At 32.3% G+C, this 16,034-nt stretch overlaps 2 protein-coding genes across 2 annotated transcripts; both read right to left on the minus strand.

Moving 5' to 3' along the window:
* Positions 1–2,655: 2,655 nt before the first annotated feature.
* LOC129310134 (pectinesterase inhibitor 3-like) lies at positions 2,656–3,477 on the minus strand. The gene has a single exon (XM_054951999.1). It carries the CDS (start codon positions 3,409–3,411, stop codon positions 2,821–2,823), a length of 591 nt encoding a protein of 196 aa, XP_054807974.1. The 5' UTR covers positions 3,412–3,477; the 3' UTR covers positions 2,656–2,820.
* An 11,372-nt stretch (positions 3,478–14,849) lies between these two features.
* On the minus strand, positions 14,850–15,774 carry LOC129309539 (uncharacterized). Its single transcript, XM_054951147.1, has one exon. It carries the CDS (start codon positions 15,679–15,681, stop codon positions 15,079–15,081), a length of 603 nt encoding a protein of 200 aa, XP_054807122.1. The 5' UTR covers positions 15,682–15,774; the 3' UTR covers positions 14,850–15,078.
* Positions 15,775–16,034: the final 260 nt, after the last annotated feature.

Raw genomic sequence — 16,034 nt, forward strand, 5'->3', positions numbered from 1 at the left:
TAATGTGGGAGAAAAATTTAAATAATAACATTCATTAATTAAAATCTTGAATCACATAATTTATTAAGTTTAAAACAAAACAACATGAGTATATAAATCAAACAATTATTGAATTATATCAATCACAATTATAAATGTACAACTTAAAATCAAGTATACATGAGACACAACCCATTATAATAGTAATTACAAGTGATTTTTAGACTATAAGAATAATAATAACATACAAGCCTAACACAACATTAAGTTATAATTCTTTTTCTTTAGTTAAAATATGTTAAGCTAGTGACTCTTTCTAAAATAAAGTAAGAAATACGATATAAATAAAAGTTATTAAATAGGTAAATATAAGAATAAATTATATTAATATAATTAATATATTGTAAAGAAAGATATTAACATGTATTGTTTACTTTATATCATTAAAATTATCAATATAAAAAACTTTTAGTTTTAAATAAGAACAGCAAGTATTGAAATTATAATTAATATAAGTATAAATTATATTTAATATAATTAATATATTTAATATATATTTTTAAAATAAAAAATTATATATATATAACATTCGGGACAAGACAGGACATCCCGAGAGCAATCTCGTGTCTTCTCCCATTTTGAACCTCTTTCTCATCCCATCCCATAAAATTTTATCTCGATTATTTTGAGGTCAAGATGAGGTCTATCCCAATATGATCAGAATGAAATTGGATCAATCAGGACAAGTACAAATTGAACACTCTTAATTTTGAATTTCATCGTGCATTCATAGAATATTTTTCACTTTACTCCTACACAGATTAAATTCTCATCAACAACACGGTAATGTTTATATATTTACCAATAACATATAACTTTAGGAACTAAATTATAAAATACTTGATTTGTAAGCAGAATAAAGTTTTGCACAAGTTTTATACTGGAGTATTTATTCGGTTATACAACTCATCAACTCAGCCATATGATAAGTTCTAATTGGGGGAAAAAAACCATCGAAGTAAAATGAATAGTCCACAAAATGCAAATGGATAAATTCTTGGGAGTAGAATGACAAAAAAAAAAAAATCACGTGATCATAACACAGACCAACGAATTTTTTGTTGGCCCTAATGGTTTGGCCCAGCCCAATTAAGCGTTGGAGACTAAGCTGGGCTTTTCCTCATCCTCAGCTCACTCGTTTTTGGTAGCATGAAATTCGGAGTCACAGGAAGATTGGCAATTTGGCACCAAGTAAATGGATTGGACAAAGGCAAACCACGCATGACCAATAGTCATTGGGCCAAATAAAGGACTCTAACCTATACAACGATGATCGCATTTCAGCTGAAATTGTGCTGTAAATGCTAAATATTGTCATTTGCTCATTTGCATCATTCTAATCTCATGTAGGTGTATTATCTTGTTTTCATTAATGCATTTTATTATGATTTCTATTCTCTTTTCTACTACTAAGGTATCGTGCATCCATTTATGTGTTTGTTGTTCGGGTATAATTATTGGTCTAATGAATATGTCGCGGTCGATCGACATTAAATTATGAATATGACACTCGAAGAAAACAAAATATGATAACTACGTATGTTAACTTTAATTTGATTTTTTTTCCCTAATACTTGTAGTCTTGTAGCATATAGTGATCAGGACCACTTTCTTTTCCCGGTATGCATAGTCGAAACACACAGACTCTCTCCGTCTCTTTCAGTGCTTTCCAATGTCGGTTATACGAGTGAGGCGACCAAACAATATATCATATTTTATTTTTGTTGCTAAAGAAACATAAAACAAAATTAAAATATGAAGTAAAAAAAAAAAATACAAACAGCAAGACGAACACACATTTTTTTATATAATTAATTGTCTGCGATTCAATATCTCGTATTTAAGCGGTTATATTTATGCTACCTTTACAAGTTTAGAACTAATGTTTGTTGGGGCCGAACACATGTTAGTTGAAATAAATATGACTAAATAAGGTAGACAAGTTGAACGAAGATATAAAATGTACGTGATGTCCAATAACGTAAGTGTGGTGGATCCTATGCATGAACTAGAAGTGTATGATTGATCTATTGATTCAAGCGTGGCCACAGATCCAAGTTTTTTTGAGACCATGATGTCACTAGTCTCTCCCATGGGCCACAACTTAATAATTCACTGCCTGTACGCAGCTTTCACTTTTCAACCAAGTGGATTTAAATTTGGTGATGATATTTAATATATATATATATATATATTGAATGTTTGTATCATTTTAATTATTAAAATTTAAATTAATAATTATAAATTTATATTTTATTTAAGATTAATAAATGAGTAAATTTATTTAAATTATTAATTTATATTTTAATAATTTAAATACAGATATTCAGTACCTATATTACAGTTATTGAATTTAAATCCCCGTGCACTTTTCTCCAGCATCTGTGCAAAGTAGTTAAAGGGAGCTTTCAATTATGAACGCCTTTTACACGTACTAACCAGCCTCCATTTATTTATTTTTATACGTATACATCCAAATTAAACTGGATTTATGAACAAAATCACTTATTACAAGCAGATAGATTATATGCATATTTCTCACTTAACAATAATTTCACGTTGAAAGATGCAGATTATCAGCGGACGCATGTAGATCGATCGAGATTCGAGAGTAGCTATCTATACGTGATTGAGACATAAATAGAACATAGCAATTGTACATTATTTCCATATCATAACTAGCAGCAGCAGCAACGATTAAATTATATTATATATATATATATAGGATGATATCATCAGATAAGCAAGAGGTAAAAAAATGGCATCATCACTCAGGAAGAGTTAAACGGAGGGTTCGGACTTATCCATTCGACGGCCGTCACAGAGGCGGTTGATCATATAGAGGGCGTTGCTGGTGACCCTGGACACTCGGTTGATCTTGCGCTTTATCTTGCCGACGACGCGGTCGTGGACGGGTCCCAACCCGTCGAGGCAGGTGTCGTCGTCGGTCATGGCGGCGCTCACCCAGGTCTGGGCGTTGCTCATCTGCAGGCGAAATGTGGACTCGCGGAGGTGCTTGAGCTCGTGGAGGCTCCTGCTGAGCTGGTCGACGGAGTCAGACATCTGCTCGGCGCAGTCACGGAGAGCGGATTGGCGGCGGCGGGAACGCTTGGACAGGGAGGAGGTGTGGGAGTGAAGGAAGCGGGAGAGATGGCGAGCGTGATCGAGGCTGACGGAGAGGGCGGCCTGGGCGAGGCCCTTGGGGGTGATGGCGGGGTGGGCGTATGCTGAGAGAGTGCGGAGGCAGAGATGTGGGTACCTGGCGTGGACGCATGAGGAGCGGAGGAGATCGGAGGAGGGCGGCGGAGGGGATGTGGCTGCGGCTGCGGAGAGGAGGAGGAGGAGGAGGGGGAGGGAAAGAGGGAAATGCATAGTGGAAGTGGAGTGTGGGAGAGTGGAGTGAGGGGTTAAGGAGATTGTTAGGTTAGGGGGTAATGGGACAGTTCGCAGGTGTTAGCATTCAATTCGGAAGGAGTGTGCCTTTCGTGTCCACGTAGCCCACTCCTTTTCATTCATTCATTTCACCACTTTCAACCTTGTCGTCTTTCTCCCAAACCCGACCCAAAAAAAAGGGAGGACGTGCCACTGTAATTGATCCCTCAAGCCTGATGTTTCTCATCCCTCTCTTGTCAATATGAGTCTAAGTTAATTAACGACTTCACGTTCCACTACATTATTCTATTTTTCAATCTTAGACCATCATTATGGACCGATTGGAGTGGATGTGTGTTATGAGTCCCGCATTAATTGAGAAGTTTCACGGTGAACATTGATTTATAAGTTATGAATTTTCTTTCTTTGTTTTTTGTTGAAATATAAGGTTACGGAATTTCTATGCAAGGGAGATATGAAAAATAAGGCCATGCGAAAATTCATGATGAATCTACTCTTGAAGCAAAATGATTAAAAATAATATCTAAGTTATATTGTTTTGGGAGGCCTAGTAATCAGTGATGAGTAAGCAGGTGAGCTTATCAACTAAGTGTTTAAGAAAATGTTATGGGAATGGACTTTATTTTTAAACTGGGGATTACGACAATGTTGGATCCAGCCGTGCATGTTTCGTTGGAAGGCACTGTGTGACGGACAAGGCACGTGATAGAATGCGCACGATTCTGTCCCGGCTATGATGGTACTTGTTCCTCACTCTGCAAAAGTTGTTGGCGTTCTAATCCTTCTCATGTTTCAATTATATTTGATAGCATTTATATTTTAAGAATTCTGTGGTTATAAATCAACACACAGTCAAGTTCTTAATCAGTCTATTTAAATTAAACAGTGAATCTTGAAATGCAATATCTGTACTTGAGAGTTGAGAGCACCAAAACGCGCGAGACTATGAATGAGTAAGTAAATTATGGATAGAAACAAGAGGAATGATGTTGAAGTAGGGATGAGACTGTTTGCAGTGGGGCCTTGCTTCCGAAGGCAGGTTATTAAAGTTTAGAGTTGAAGTATGGGATGGAAATAAAAGCATGCATGGTAGAATAGAATTTCAGTTGGAGCCTTAGAAGTAAAATATATACATGAAAGACTTAAAGGATTCTGAAATTCCAGATTCAAACTTCAAAAGCCTTTCATGTAATTAAATTATCTGCTGAAGTAACGCAAGTGTCTCTATTTCTTCTTCTTCTTCTTCTTTTTAAATTTAAAAAAGTGTCAACATCACCCATCAGAGCTAGGAAAATGTTTAAAATATAAACTTATAATATATTTTTTATTTAACATAATATTAATAATCTATTAATGTTGAAGAAGCAAGTTATTTTAAAAAAAAAAGAAGAGATAACTTTTTTATGCAAGAACAAGTCATCTTTACACATCTACAAGTAATTATTTAGATATAAACAATAATACATTCATGATTAATACTAACTTATATAAAGGCTTGAAAATAGAAGCTATAACACATAATATTTTGTATTGCATTATTAAACAACTTTGATAGTTTAGTGGCAAATCCCTTTTTTGAAATATCAAGAGGTCTAAACCTCAAATCCTCTCTTAATTCCTTGGATAGGATTGGATGTGGTAGGTGATAGTGACACTTTTTGTTTGAAAAAAAGAAAGAAAGGAACAAACAAACAAGGACATTCACATAATTTCTGTGAATAAGTATGTATTTAGTTTTTAATTTATTAAAAGTTAATTTGATGAAAATTTATTTAATAAAAGTCAATTTAAAAAAAGTCAGTTGTTATAATGAAATTCGTGTTTAAATATATTTTATTAAAAGTAAGTTTGGCAAACTAAAAGTTGTTTGGATTAATAAAAATTTGGGCTTTTAAAATGTACTTTTGAATATAAAATGACTAAAAAAGATATTAATTTATGATAATTAATAATTTTTATTGTACAATGTAATATATTAAAAATGTTAAAATATGCAAGGATAAAAATTATAAAAATTAATATTGGAATAAATTATGTAATTATTTACTATTTATGTATTTTATTTATTTTACTATTTATTATTTACTATTTATGCATTTTATTTATTTATTTATTGATTTTCAATCTATGAAACCTTTTCATTTTGATTTGTTCCCCAGTGTTTTTTTTCAAACCTTCCGTCAAAGATTAATATTTTGGATGTGTAGGTGAAAAAGTCAAACCTTTGAAAAAACCCAAGTCTGATAAAAAATTAGGAGCTCAAGTGAAGATGGAAATGAATTAATGAAGACAGAGGCGGTTGCACGACAAAAATGAAAAAAATATTTGAAGGTATTATAATCAAATGTAAAATTAGGTATCAGTTTTTAATGCTTCATATCCACGTTTCCGTTTTAAAAGCTACTCAGTGCAACTTTCAAAATTTCATATTTCAGCTGGGTTGAAAAATCATTTTAAAAAGTACATTTACTTTCATAAAATTATTTCAAACAATATTTTACATTCCAAAAATAAAAAGTTATTTTTAAAATGTAAAACGATAATTATCCAAATGGTGCTTAAGTTAATTTACATGAAATATATTTGGCCCTGCCGAGGAATTTCATGTTTCTTTGCGCCTTTCATGGAGACGTATTGGTTTTTAGGGTCGTAACTGAAATTCTCCCTAAAGGCATGGTCATGAATGGATGGTGCTGGACGGGACTGGGCGACATGAAGATTGACAGAGGAATGATGCTAGTAAGTAAGTGAGAACGAGAGGTAAAAGTGAGCATGGTCAAAGGGAGCCTGTCATGAATGAATTACTATATTTAGAGGACATAGCATCTGGCATGCACCGTGTTGTACAGTAGAAAAAGCAAGAAAGCTAATCCTAACGGGGGCAATAAGTTGGGGGCCCAGTGGCCACGTGAATGCCCGAAGGCTCTGTACCCATCGGCAAAAACAAAAACGCAAAACAAAACAGAAAAAAAAAAAAAGTATTACGAGTAAACAAGGAAGGTGGGTTGGGGTGGGGTCGAGGAATCAGAGTAGAGGTAATAAATGATGATAATGGATTGGTTCAGTTCCTGTGGATGGGAAGGTTTCATCTGGTAGAGCCATCCCTTAATCTCCGGAATTCCTTATCTTCCCTGTCTCCCATCGTCCATCCAATGCATCCTTCTTCTTCTTCTTTTATTTTGGGGCTTGTTCTCCTCCAACGACCTCCAAGGCTCCAATCACTTTGCCTTTGGGCTTTTTCTGTTACTGGGCTCTTTTTCCTGCTACTTTAAGCCCTCCCATTTTTCCCAGCCATCCAATTAACTCCGTTTCCTAGCCCAGCAGAAACCCAATACCAGGCCCGATCCCCCCCAAAAAAATGAAAACTACACTTCCGGCCGAAACTAGATGAGGTAAGATGGTTTGCAAAAACAGTGCTTATCAGTGAGCAATTTGACAAACTCCCTTCAGAAACTAGAAGTGGAGGTGGGTGTAAGCTCAGCCTTCCAAGAGGGGGAAAATAGAACACGTGAAATTAGCCCGCTGCTCCATTTGATGGAGAGGGAGGACGCCAAACAAATAGATGATGTGCCTGTTGGCTTTCTTCCATTTTCTTATCATTCTTATCTCACTGAATAAACAATATTTTTATCCATCAGATTTGTTAGGAATTGAAGGTGACCACCTTGAAATAAGAGAGAAGAGAACAAACTAAATGTGCAAAAATTGTAGAAAGACATATACCACGTACATCTCAATTCAAAATTTCAAATCTATTTTAAACTTGGATAACCTAAACTTTTTGTAATTGTAATTCAAAACCCGTTGCAACTTGTCTGCATTCCATGCTTGAAACAGATGGCCAGACGGGGTTACCCTTCCCACTCTAATATTTTTATATTAAGAGAGACTGGGTTATTTTTACTTGCAGATACAATATAATATGTTTACTGATCCCTTCCATGTGCCCGGGAGGATAATATATAATGAGCCATGCTTACATATACTCAACATTTTTTTTGTGGGCATCCAAAAAAAGTCATTTTAGTTTTAATTTTAAATGTCCACATTCACACCTCATCAGCCATTGCCACAAGGACGCGTCTCACCAACCAAGGAGGGACCAGAAATTTTAGTATGTAAGGACAATGAGCGTGTACATGTAATTTTATGGGGGCATTACAACTAATATTATTTAGGCGAAATTTAGTATTATAAAAAAGTCTCAGTTTAGTTAATTAATTTTATAAAGCATAATTTCAGTCCTTTAACCTAATATTGTTGGTTTTATCATAAAAAAAATTTACATTGAACTTTTAAATATTAACAAAATATTATCAAATATTGATATATTAAATTTAGTTTTTTTTTTAAAAATAATGATGACTGATATAAGAAAAGATCATTTGAAACCAACGACATTAAGATTAAAAAAAATTAAAAAGACACTTCATAAATTTAAAAAATTAAATTAAAATCTTATATAAATTTAGAAGGTTATAAATATATTTTAATCTATTATTAAGTATTTAGAATCATTTATATACATTACATCACTGTCTCCAACCAAGGCATATTCTATGGTTCCGCGTATATGTATATCTATTAATCTATTAACTAACATATACCAGCTGCATTTGCTGAAAGTGTGTGCGTTGAGACTTGAAAGTATAAAAATTGCCTAAGACAGCTACCTTCTTGTGCTCGCCTGGCTCGCCATTGCCAAACCCCAGAAATATTTGACAAGTTTGAACGGCAGCTAACATGATCTTTTATAATATTCCCTTCGCCTTAACAATCTTACTTTTTAAAATAAAAATATAAACTTTAAAAAATATTCTTCATTTAATAACTTCAAAACTACACTTAATTAGCATTAAATTAAGAGAGAAAGAATAATATTAAAATAAGCTTAATTAATAAAATCTTGATTTTTTTAAAACGTCTTATATTTTAGGACAATAAATCTTCTCTAAAAGTATTATATAATTTGGCATCATAGGAATAGTAATTTCTTCTTGAATATTCTATCCAACCCGTTCTGACTTCTATGAGCCCTCATTAATTATTTTCGTGAGATTATGGAAATTCGTTGAAATTAGATAAATGTCAAATCTTTTTTCAACATTCGATATTATCCTTTGATTAGTATCGTTCTCCGGGGGGAAAACAGAGAGGAGATGGAAAAACATAGTTTCAATGGAGAGTCACAGGGGCAAGGATATACATATTTTTTAAAACATGTAACAAATGTTTCATTAACTTTTGTAAAACGTGTTGAATTAAGAAGCAATGTTTAAGATCTTATAAATAGAATTGGAATAAAATATTATTTCTATTTATATAAAAAATATTTATAATTCCCATGACCTCTTAATATATAGTGCCGTGGGACAGTGTATACCAAACTATGTTAGTCCATAATCAGTCAGCTTTATGGATGCATCTTAGATGGTTAGCTTGTGTGATCTCGCCAGTATGGAATAATTTTTTGATGTAACGACTAACAAATTACAAATTACAATTAACAATAATAAAATATTTTAAAAAATTAATTATAAATAAAATATTTTATCAAACTGATTAAAATATTAGTTTAATGATTTACTGATATAATTAGAAAAGTTAACCCAAATTTTTATACTATTTTTTTGAGTTAATATAACCAGCGAGATTTAGAATAATAGATAATTATATTAATAATTAATTAGTGGATGTGATGCTGAGATTTCATGTTTGTCTTGTTCATGCTTTGGGACCACTTGTGATTTGTGAACCATAGATTGAAAACACAGCCTTGAAGGCAGAACAGCCTCCAGATTCTACCACTATATTAGTAATTACTCTTTGATTTTAAATTATAAAAACTTAAAGATAAAATTTTATATATTAATAATTTTTATTAAATATATTTAATAATTTTATTTTTTTAAAAATAAAACTATAAATTTTTAAAAATACTCATAATTTAATATATTGAAAAGAGGAGGGATGAAAATTAATTATAAAAAAATAATATTAAAATTAATATATTTAATAAAATTTTAATCTACTTGTCTTGTATTTTAAAAAAAAATTTTAAAACATATTTTATAATTTAAAATGAAAAAAAGTAGTACATACACATGGTGACAAGCAACAATTATGTACACTGTTGCAACTTGTGGAATTGCGCGTCAATCTCTTCTTACAAGCGCAGTAATAGATTTGAGGGGATATAATTTAATTATTAGTGAGTCTGTAGAAAATTAAAATTTTAGTTTAGTTTTTTGAGTGAAAGTGAAAATAATTTTAATAGTAAAAAATTAAAATACTCTTCATTTATTATGTAAAATTATTAATGTTTATTTTTTTATTTTACTTATTAATTTACTTATATGAGTTATAAATTATATCAGTTTATCAGACAAGTAGCAATATCAATTGTTAACTTGATAATTTTACTTATTAATTTATTAACATTAGTTGTAAATCACAATATCTGTTAGTAATTTATGACTAATGTTAGTAAATTAACAAGTAAAATAAGTAATTTAACAATTAATGTTGCTAATTGTGATTGAACAATTAATGTCAAATCTTGTATAATAATTGATATATCAATTCATGTAATTTACAACTCATCTTGGTAAATAAATAAGTGAAGTAAAAAAATTAACAACTAATTATTTTACATAATAAGTGAAAGCTATTTTGATCTTTTCACTGTTAAAATTATTTTCATTTCAATTCTCCTGAATTGAATTGAAATTTTACATTGTTTTTAATTCATTGATAATTAAGTCATATTCCTAATACTTATTTCAAATACTCCCTAGATTTTAGCCCCATCATGTTGATCCCTCCAATAATATGCATTCAAATCAACATCTCTTAAGTTAAAGAATATTCAAGAGAAATATGAATATTGAATCAAAGTGAATTATCTCATTTATAAGACACGTTTTAAAAAATTTATTATATTTTATTTATAAGTTACAGTTTGATTTATAAAGAAAATAGGAGGAGTATTCCTTAAAATATTGTGGTGCTCTAGCATGAAGACCGATATGGCTTTTGGGTCACTTGATCCTAATGGCTCCCATATATGTAATCCTCACCATTCATCAAATTTATAATTAAAATAAATTTATTTAATAAAATAAAATTAATGGTGAAAATTAAGAGAATGAGAAAAAAGAAAGGGAGAGACACTAGAGCTCACGTGGGTCCAGCAAATCATCAACATATCAAGTTTAAATATTTATATATATTTTTACGTAAAATTATTCACTAACAATATATATAGTGATTATTATATCTCGATTGAGATTCCCAAAATATCATCACCCTCAATTATTATTGTCAAACTCTGAAATTGATTCTTTTAATTTATTGTTTTTTAGTTTATATCTTATAAAAATTACATTAACTTACTTATAAACTTGGATTAAATGTAAATTAGGTTAAATTTGTGAGTTAACTTTTCAATTTTACAGTTTTTATGTTTTAAATTTATAAAATTATATCAATTTACTCATATTGAACTAAATATAAACTATGTTAAACTCATTAAACACATCAATTTTTTACTAAATTGAGCGAGTTAATTATATATTATGTAGAACTTAATTTATAAAAATGGTAGAATCTAATTAAAAAAATAAAACTAAAAAAACTAATATTAATAAAAAAAATAAAAACAAGAAATTCTAAAAGTAAGTTGTCTAATTTTAAAATTTTTATGTTAAGTATAACATTCTATCAACGTAAATGAATTTAATTTTAATTATTTATATTTAAAATATATTTAAATTAAATTATGATTATATTTATATTTTAATTATTTAATTATATACTTGTAATAGCTATTTATTAATATAGGTGAAATTTTACAAATTTATAATAGGAATTTATGATTTGAATTTTCATGAGTTTACTTAAATTTACAAATTTAACAACATTGTTCTTAATTGAGTATTCATCAAGACTTAAATCTTTATTTTACTAATGGGCTCCATAAATCCTATTTGGGTTATAGGGGGAGCGCTTGAATAAATTGATTAGAGAAGACGCCCCCCATATCAACATGGCCAAATTAATTAACTTAATAATAAATGATGAACAGGGCGAATAAGCTTATATATATGTGTGAGATAAAATTTAGATAGTTATATAAACACATACCCTTACAGTATTTTTATCTAATTAAAAAAGTAAGTAAATTTTAAATTTAAACATGAGCTAAAAGTGCTTATAATTAAAAAAATTAATTAGTCATCATAAAATAAATAACCACGAGTAAAAAAATTGCTTATTTTATTTTAATTGAAGAAAATTAAAGTAAATAAAATATAAAAGCTTGACCATCTATTAATTTCCCATGCATGTATATTACCACTTATATCCTTGCAATTTAATTAACTGAATTAATTAGAAGGTGAAAGTGAAGGCGAGAGAGGAATAAAAGAAGCATGCCTCAGCAGGACGAGAAGACCTTTGCGTTCATGTGCTGGAAACCCCATGTGTCGCACATGCAAGCAAAAGTTGGAGTCTTTATCCTTTCGTTTCACCATACGATTAATTACTCATTTCATTTCCAGTTTTCATAAATCCACACAGATACTCAATCAAACTTCTTCCAAGGCTAGTTCAAGTGGATTTCTTCTTAGCCGTTTAATTAGGTAGTTTCAGTTTCACTAACAAGTTTACTGGTTTTATATATACATGCCATGCACGACAAGTATCCTTGTTGTATTTTAAAATTTTTATCTTTATCCTAGTTTTTTCTCGTAGAAAAGGAAGACATACACAGTCATGTGCACATACAATCATGTTAATGTTAAGCTCGAACTCAATAACTCTTTTAAAAAAGAGAGGTTACACTGTCGTTAGGACAATTAAACATCAACAAGCAACTTTATTATATGAATATGCGTGTTGATCTAGAGGTAACGTTATCAGAAAGTAACAACTAACAAGAATATATAATAGATTTGATACTTTTTCATATAAATAATGATTAGATTTTCCCCGGATGAATTCTCACTTCCATTTTGTTGTCTAGGACAGCAGCCCTCATCAATGATTGAGGAATTAAACCAAGAATATTCTATGTATCCTGGGACACACATATAGTGGATTAGCATGTTGAATTTATGTGACACGCAGGAAAAAGTGGCAGTAATTACATACATCACCCCTTGCCCCCACAACTTCCGAATCTGATAATACGAACAAATCAACTCAGTTAACTGCGCACGCCAGAACCATAGAAAGACAAGTATTATACACAAATCGAAGTGGACGTGTGCGTGATTGGCTAAGCTACCTCCCTTGTTTATGACTTAATACATCGATCACTATATATATAATATATATACGACTGGTTCATTATCGAAAAGCTACCGCTGGTTTTATAATCAACAAGAACCATGTATATGGCCATATATTAATAGTATGTTGGGACCATATGTATATAGTCTGACCCTGAAATATTAATATGGCTTCTCATTGGCTTCTACCATATTTTAAAAACTCTGTAAGCAAATAATTTTATAATATCAAAATATCTGATCACATGCACTGAGTATCATTTCTTGGTTTGTATCGAGAATTCGTCGTCTTGTCTTCCTTTGCGTAACACGAACTGATACCACAGTCTCGAAAGATGATATGCAGCTTTGAGATTCCACTTGCAAAAATACTAGTAAGTTGCTGTGACACATATACGTAATATTGCAACTTGCAATCTCTCTCAGCGGCCCCCCCCCCCAACAAAAAAAAAAAAAAAACAGGGTTTTTTCTCTCCTCCAACACACACTCCGGATGTGGAACACTTCCCGTATATATATTATGTTTGTCTAATACCCTAAAGGCAATAATTTGGGAATGTCGAAATTTCCCAACTTACCCTTAATAAATGCACAATCTTTAAAAGCATTTTTTTTTCACGTGTATCTTTTTATTTTCTACTCATCGAAAAGTGTGAAAAGGTAAAATTAAAAAAAAAATCATTAATGATCAATTTTTTAATGCAAAGTGACTTATTTTGTGTATGTTTTATTTTCAGTTTACATCTAATAAAAATACATTTAGAAAACCAAACTATTTGATAAATTTGACAAAAACACATCTTAAATGTAGTTTAAATATACTTTTGATGGTTACCTAAACAAGCAAAAAAAATGATTATGAATTTTTTCTAAAAAGCTACTTATATATAAAACTAGAAGAAGCACCCCCTTTCAATCATTTTTATAAGTTACTTTTAACTAACTCATCAAAGCCAATGTGAGTTAGTTTGAATAATAAAATTATCTTAAAAATAAACCACCTTTTTAATATTGTCCCCACTTTAAAAAAAGAGAAGAGTGATTTGATGTGTGGGAATAATTTTTTTAGAAATTGAAATATTGTATTTATTTTTAGAATTTAGATGGTAGTTTTAGAATTGTACAACAAATATTACTAAAATTAAGAAAAAGTGACCTACGTAAAATACCAAGAAAACCTTCTAAAAGGTGACTTATGTAAAAGACGGTAGGAAGCAGATGATTATGATTATGTTAATGTTGGTCTGATAATTGATTTTACGCAAAAGCCGGTACATGAATTAATTGCATCGATGTTTGAGAAATTTATGGGAAGCTGGAAAAGATATTCGAGAAATTTTAAATGCTAGTATTGTTATCCTTGTTTTATTTATTTATTTATTTTGAAAAATAAGGACAGCCTCTAATACGTTGTTTTCAGGGGGACGCAAACATCAACTGTATTATGAGTGAACGAGCTCAAGCTGACCAATCACCAAACCTATGATAGCTAAATGGTTATAATATATATCACATGTCAACATGCCAGGTCCATACATAATTGGCACAAATTCGTTGCCCTTGCCTCTCATAGTCCCTTGTGGCCTTAATTATTAAAAAAGATAAATAAAAATGTGAAGATCAATTATTGGGCAGCTGGCATATTCTACACTCACATCCATGCCCAGTCTCATCTCTGGCCCATGCCCAGCTCGTTACTGAGATCTCTTGAGAAATTAACGTAATTTTTGAGTTCTCACCGCAGAAACCAATGTAAGAAAAACACCATCCAGTTATATATATACAATTTCAATATTATGACACCTTGAGAGTGGCTCCAACTTATGGCTATGGCCTCCATCTCAAAGTGGGGTCACTAGCTTTTCCCAGTCGCGTTTTGGTCCATTCACCCACCAATGGCACACCCGTTCTTCCATTGCTCTGTTTTCTTCATTAAGCCTCCCATTTATTCCCAATTATACATATTCTCCTGTCCTCATCACTCATTATTTTCACCATATATCAGTCACACGATTCCTCACAAAAGCTAAATTAATATCTAACTTTGTTTCATCCCATGTTTTTTCAGTCTCAAGGCACTATTTTAAATAAAGGTGGAATTCTGTTGCAAGTAAACGCTGATGATTAAGAAAATAGACTATTAATTATATAATGGTCCAGGGAAGAGACGAGGAAGAGATCAAAAAACTCACGCACGGCACACCGAATGTACATTTGCGTCTGGGAATCGAGGTTCCATGGATGGTTCATGTTTTTTTTTTCGTCATCCGAACTACTACTAACCCAAATTAGCTATATATAAATCTAAATCTTAGTAGCATCTCTTCATGAGCATCCGTTCATTCATATGAATCTACCAGACCATACAACTTGAGTTGTTCGTCGTCACTTCTTTTGGAAATCTACTATTACCAGTCCCAGAATCCCAGAATTTGACGACGTTACCGTTGAGGTCCGTTAAATCCTGGTACATGTACCACCCGCTCACTCCCGTCCTCTTCTTCAACATTTTATCCCATTTCTCCCACCACTCCGATTCCAAGCCGCAATTGCCGTCACAACACTCCTCCGACGTCCCCTTCAGCTCCTCCACCGACTCGCATTCGTTGTCATCCTCGTAGTACACAGTAAACTTCCCCCTGCTCACTCCATCGACGTCGCCGTTGCCTGCGGAGAAAACACTCATCGCCGGCTCGCTCGTGACGGGAGCTTCATGTAGAACGAGGTTTTCCACCGGTCGCTCTGGTTCGTCCGACCGAGACCCGCTTAAGCTCCGATCATTGGAGGGCGGCGGAGGAGGAGGAAGAGGCAAATGGGGTCTAGCGCAGATCTTCCACAGGCTGAGGGAGGCGGTGAAGAGGGCGAGCCAGGTCCAGAGGTTGTTGACGAGGGTGAAGAAGCCGAAGCTGGCGCAGTTGAAAACGAGAGCTTCGAGAGGGGAATCGATGGCGTCCATGGTGGTGCGTAGCTGTGATGCGAGCAAGAAGCGTGGGAGAGAGTGAGGATTTAAGGGGCAGGGGAAGGGCAGGTATCCGAGAGAAGATGCCGAGAATCGAGAGCCAAGATGCTAATTGTTATGGTAGATCCGTATTTTATACCCGGCGGTCTTCATTTTTACACGTGTAAGGTTCAGAATCCCCCCTTAAATAGTTAAACTAATCAGTTATTAGATTAAGATTAAGCACTTCATAAGAAACTTGACCGCGGGGGGACGGTAATCACAAGGTTTCCAAGGTCAAGTGATCACGTTTAGCTTGCTTTAACTTAAACTGCATGTTAATTAATCTGATCGATGCGTATCCATCGTCC

This window comes from Prosopis cineraria, unplaced genomic scaffold, assembly GCF_029017545.1.
Source record: "Prosopis cineraria cultivar Desert tree isolate PC_DT_omini unplaced genomic scaffold, ASM2901754v1 PC4, whole genome shotgun sequence".
Lineage (NCBI taxonomy): Eukaryota > Viridiplantae > Streptophyta > Magnoliopsida > Fabales > Fabaceae > Prosopis > Prosopis cineraria.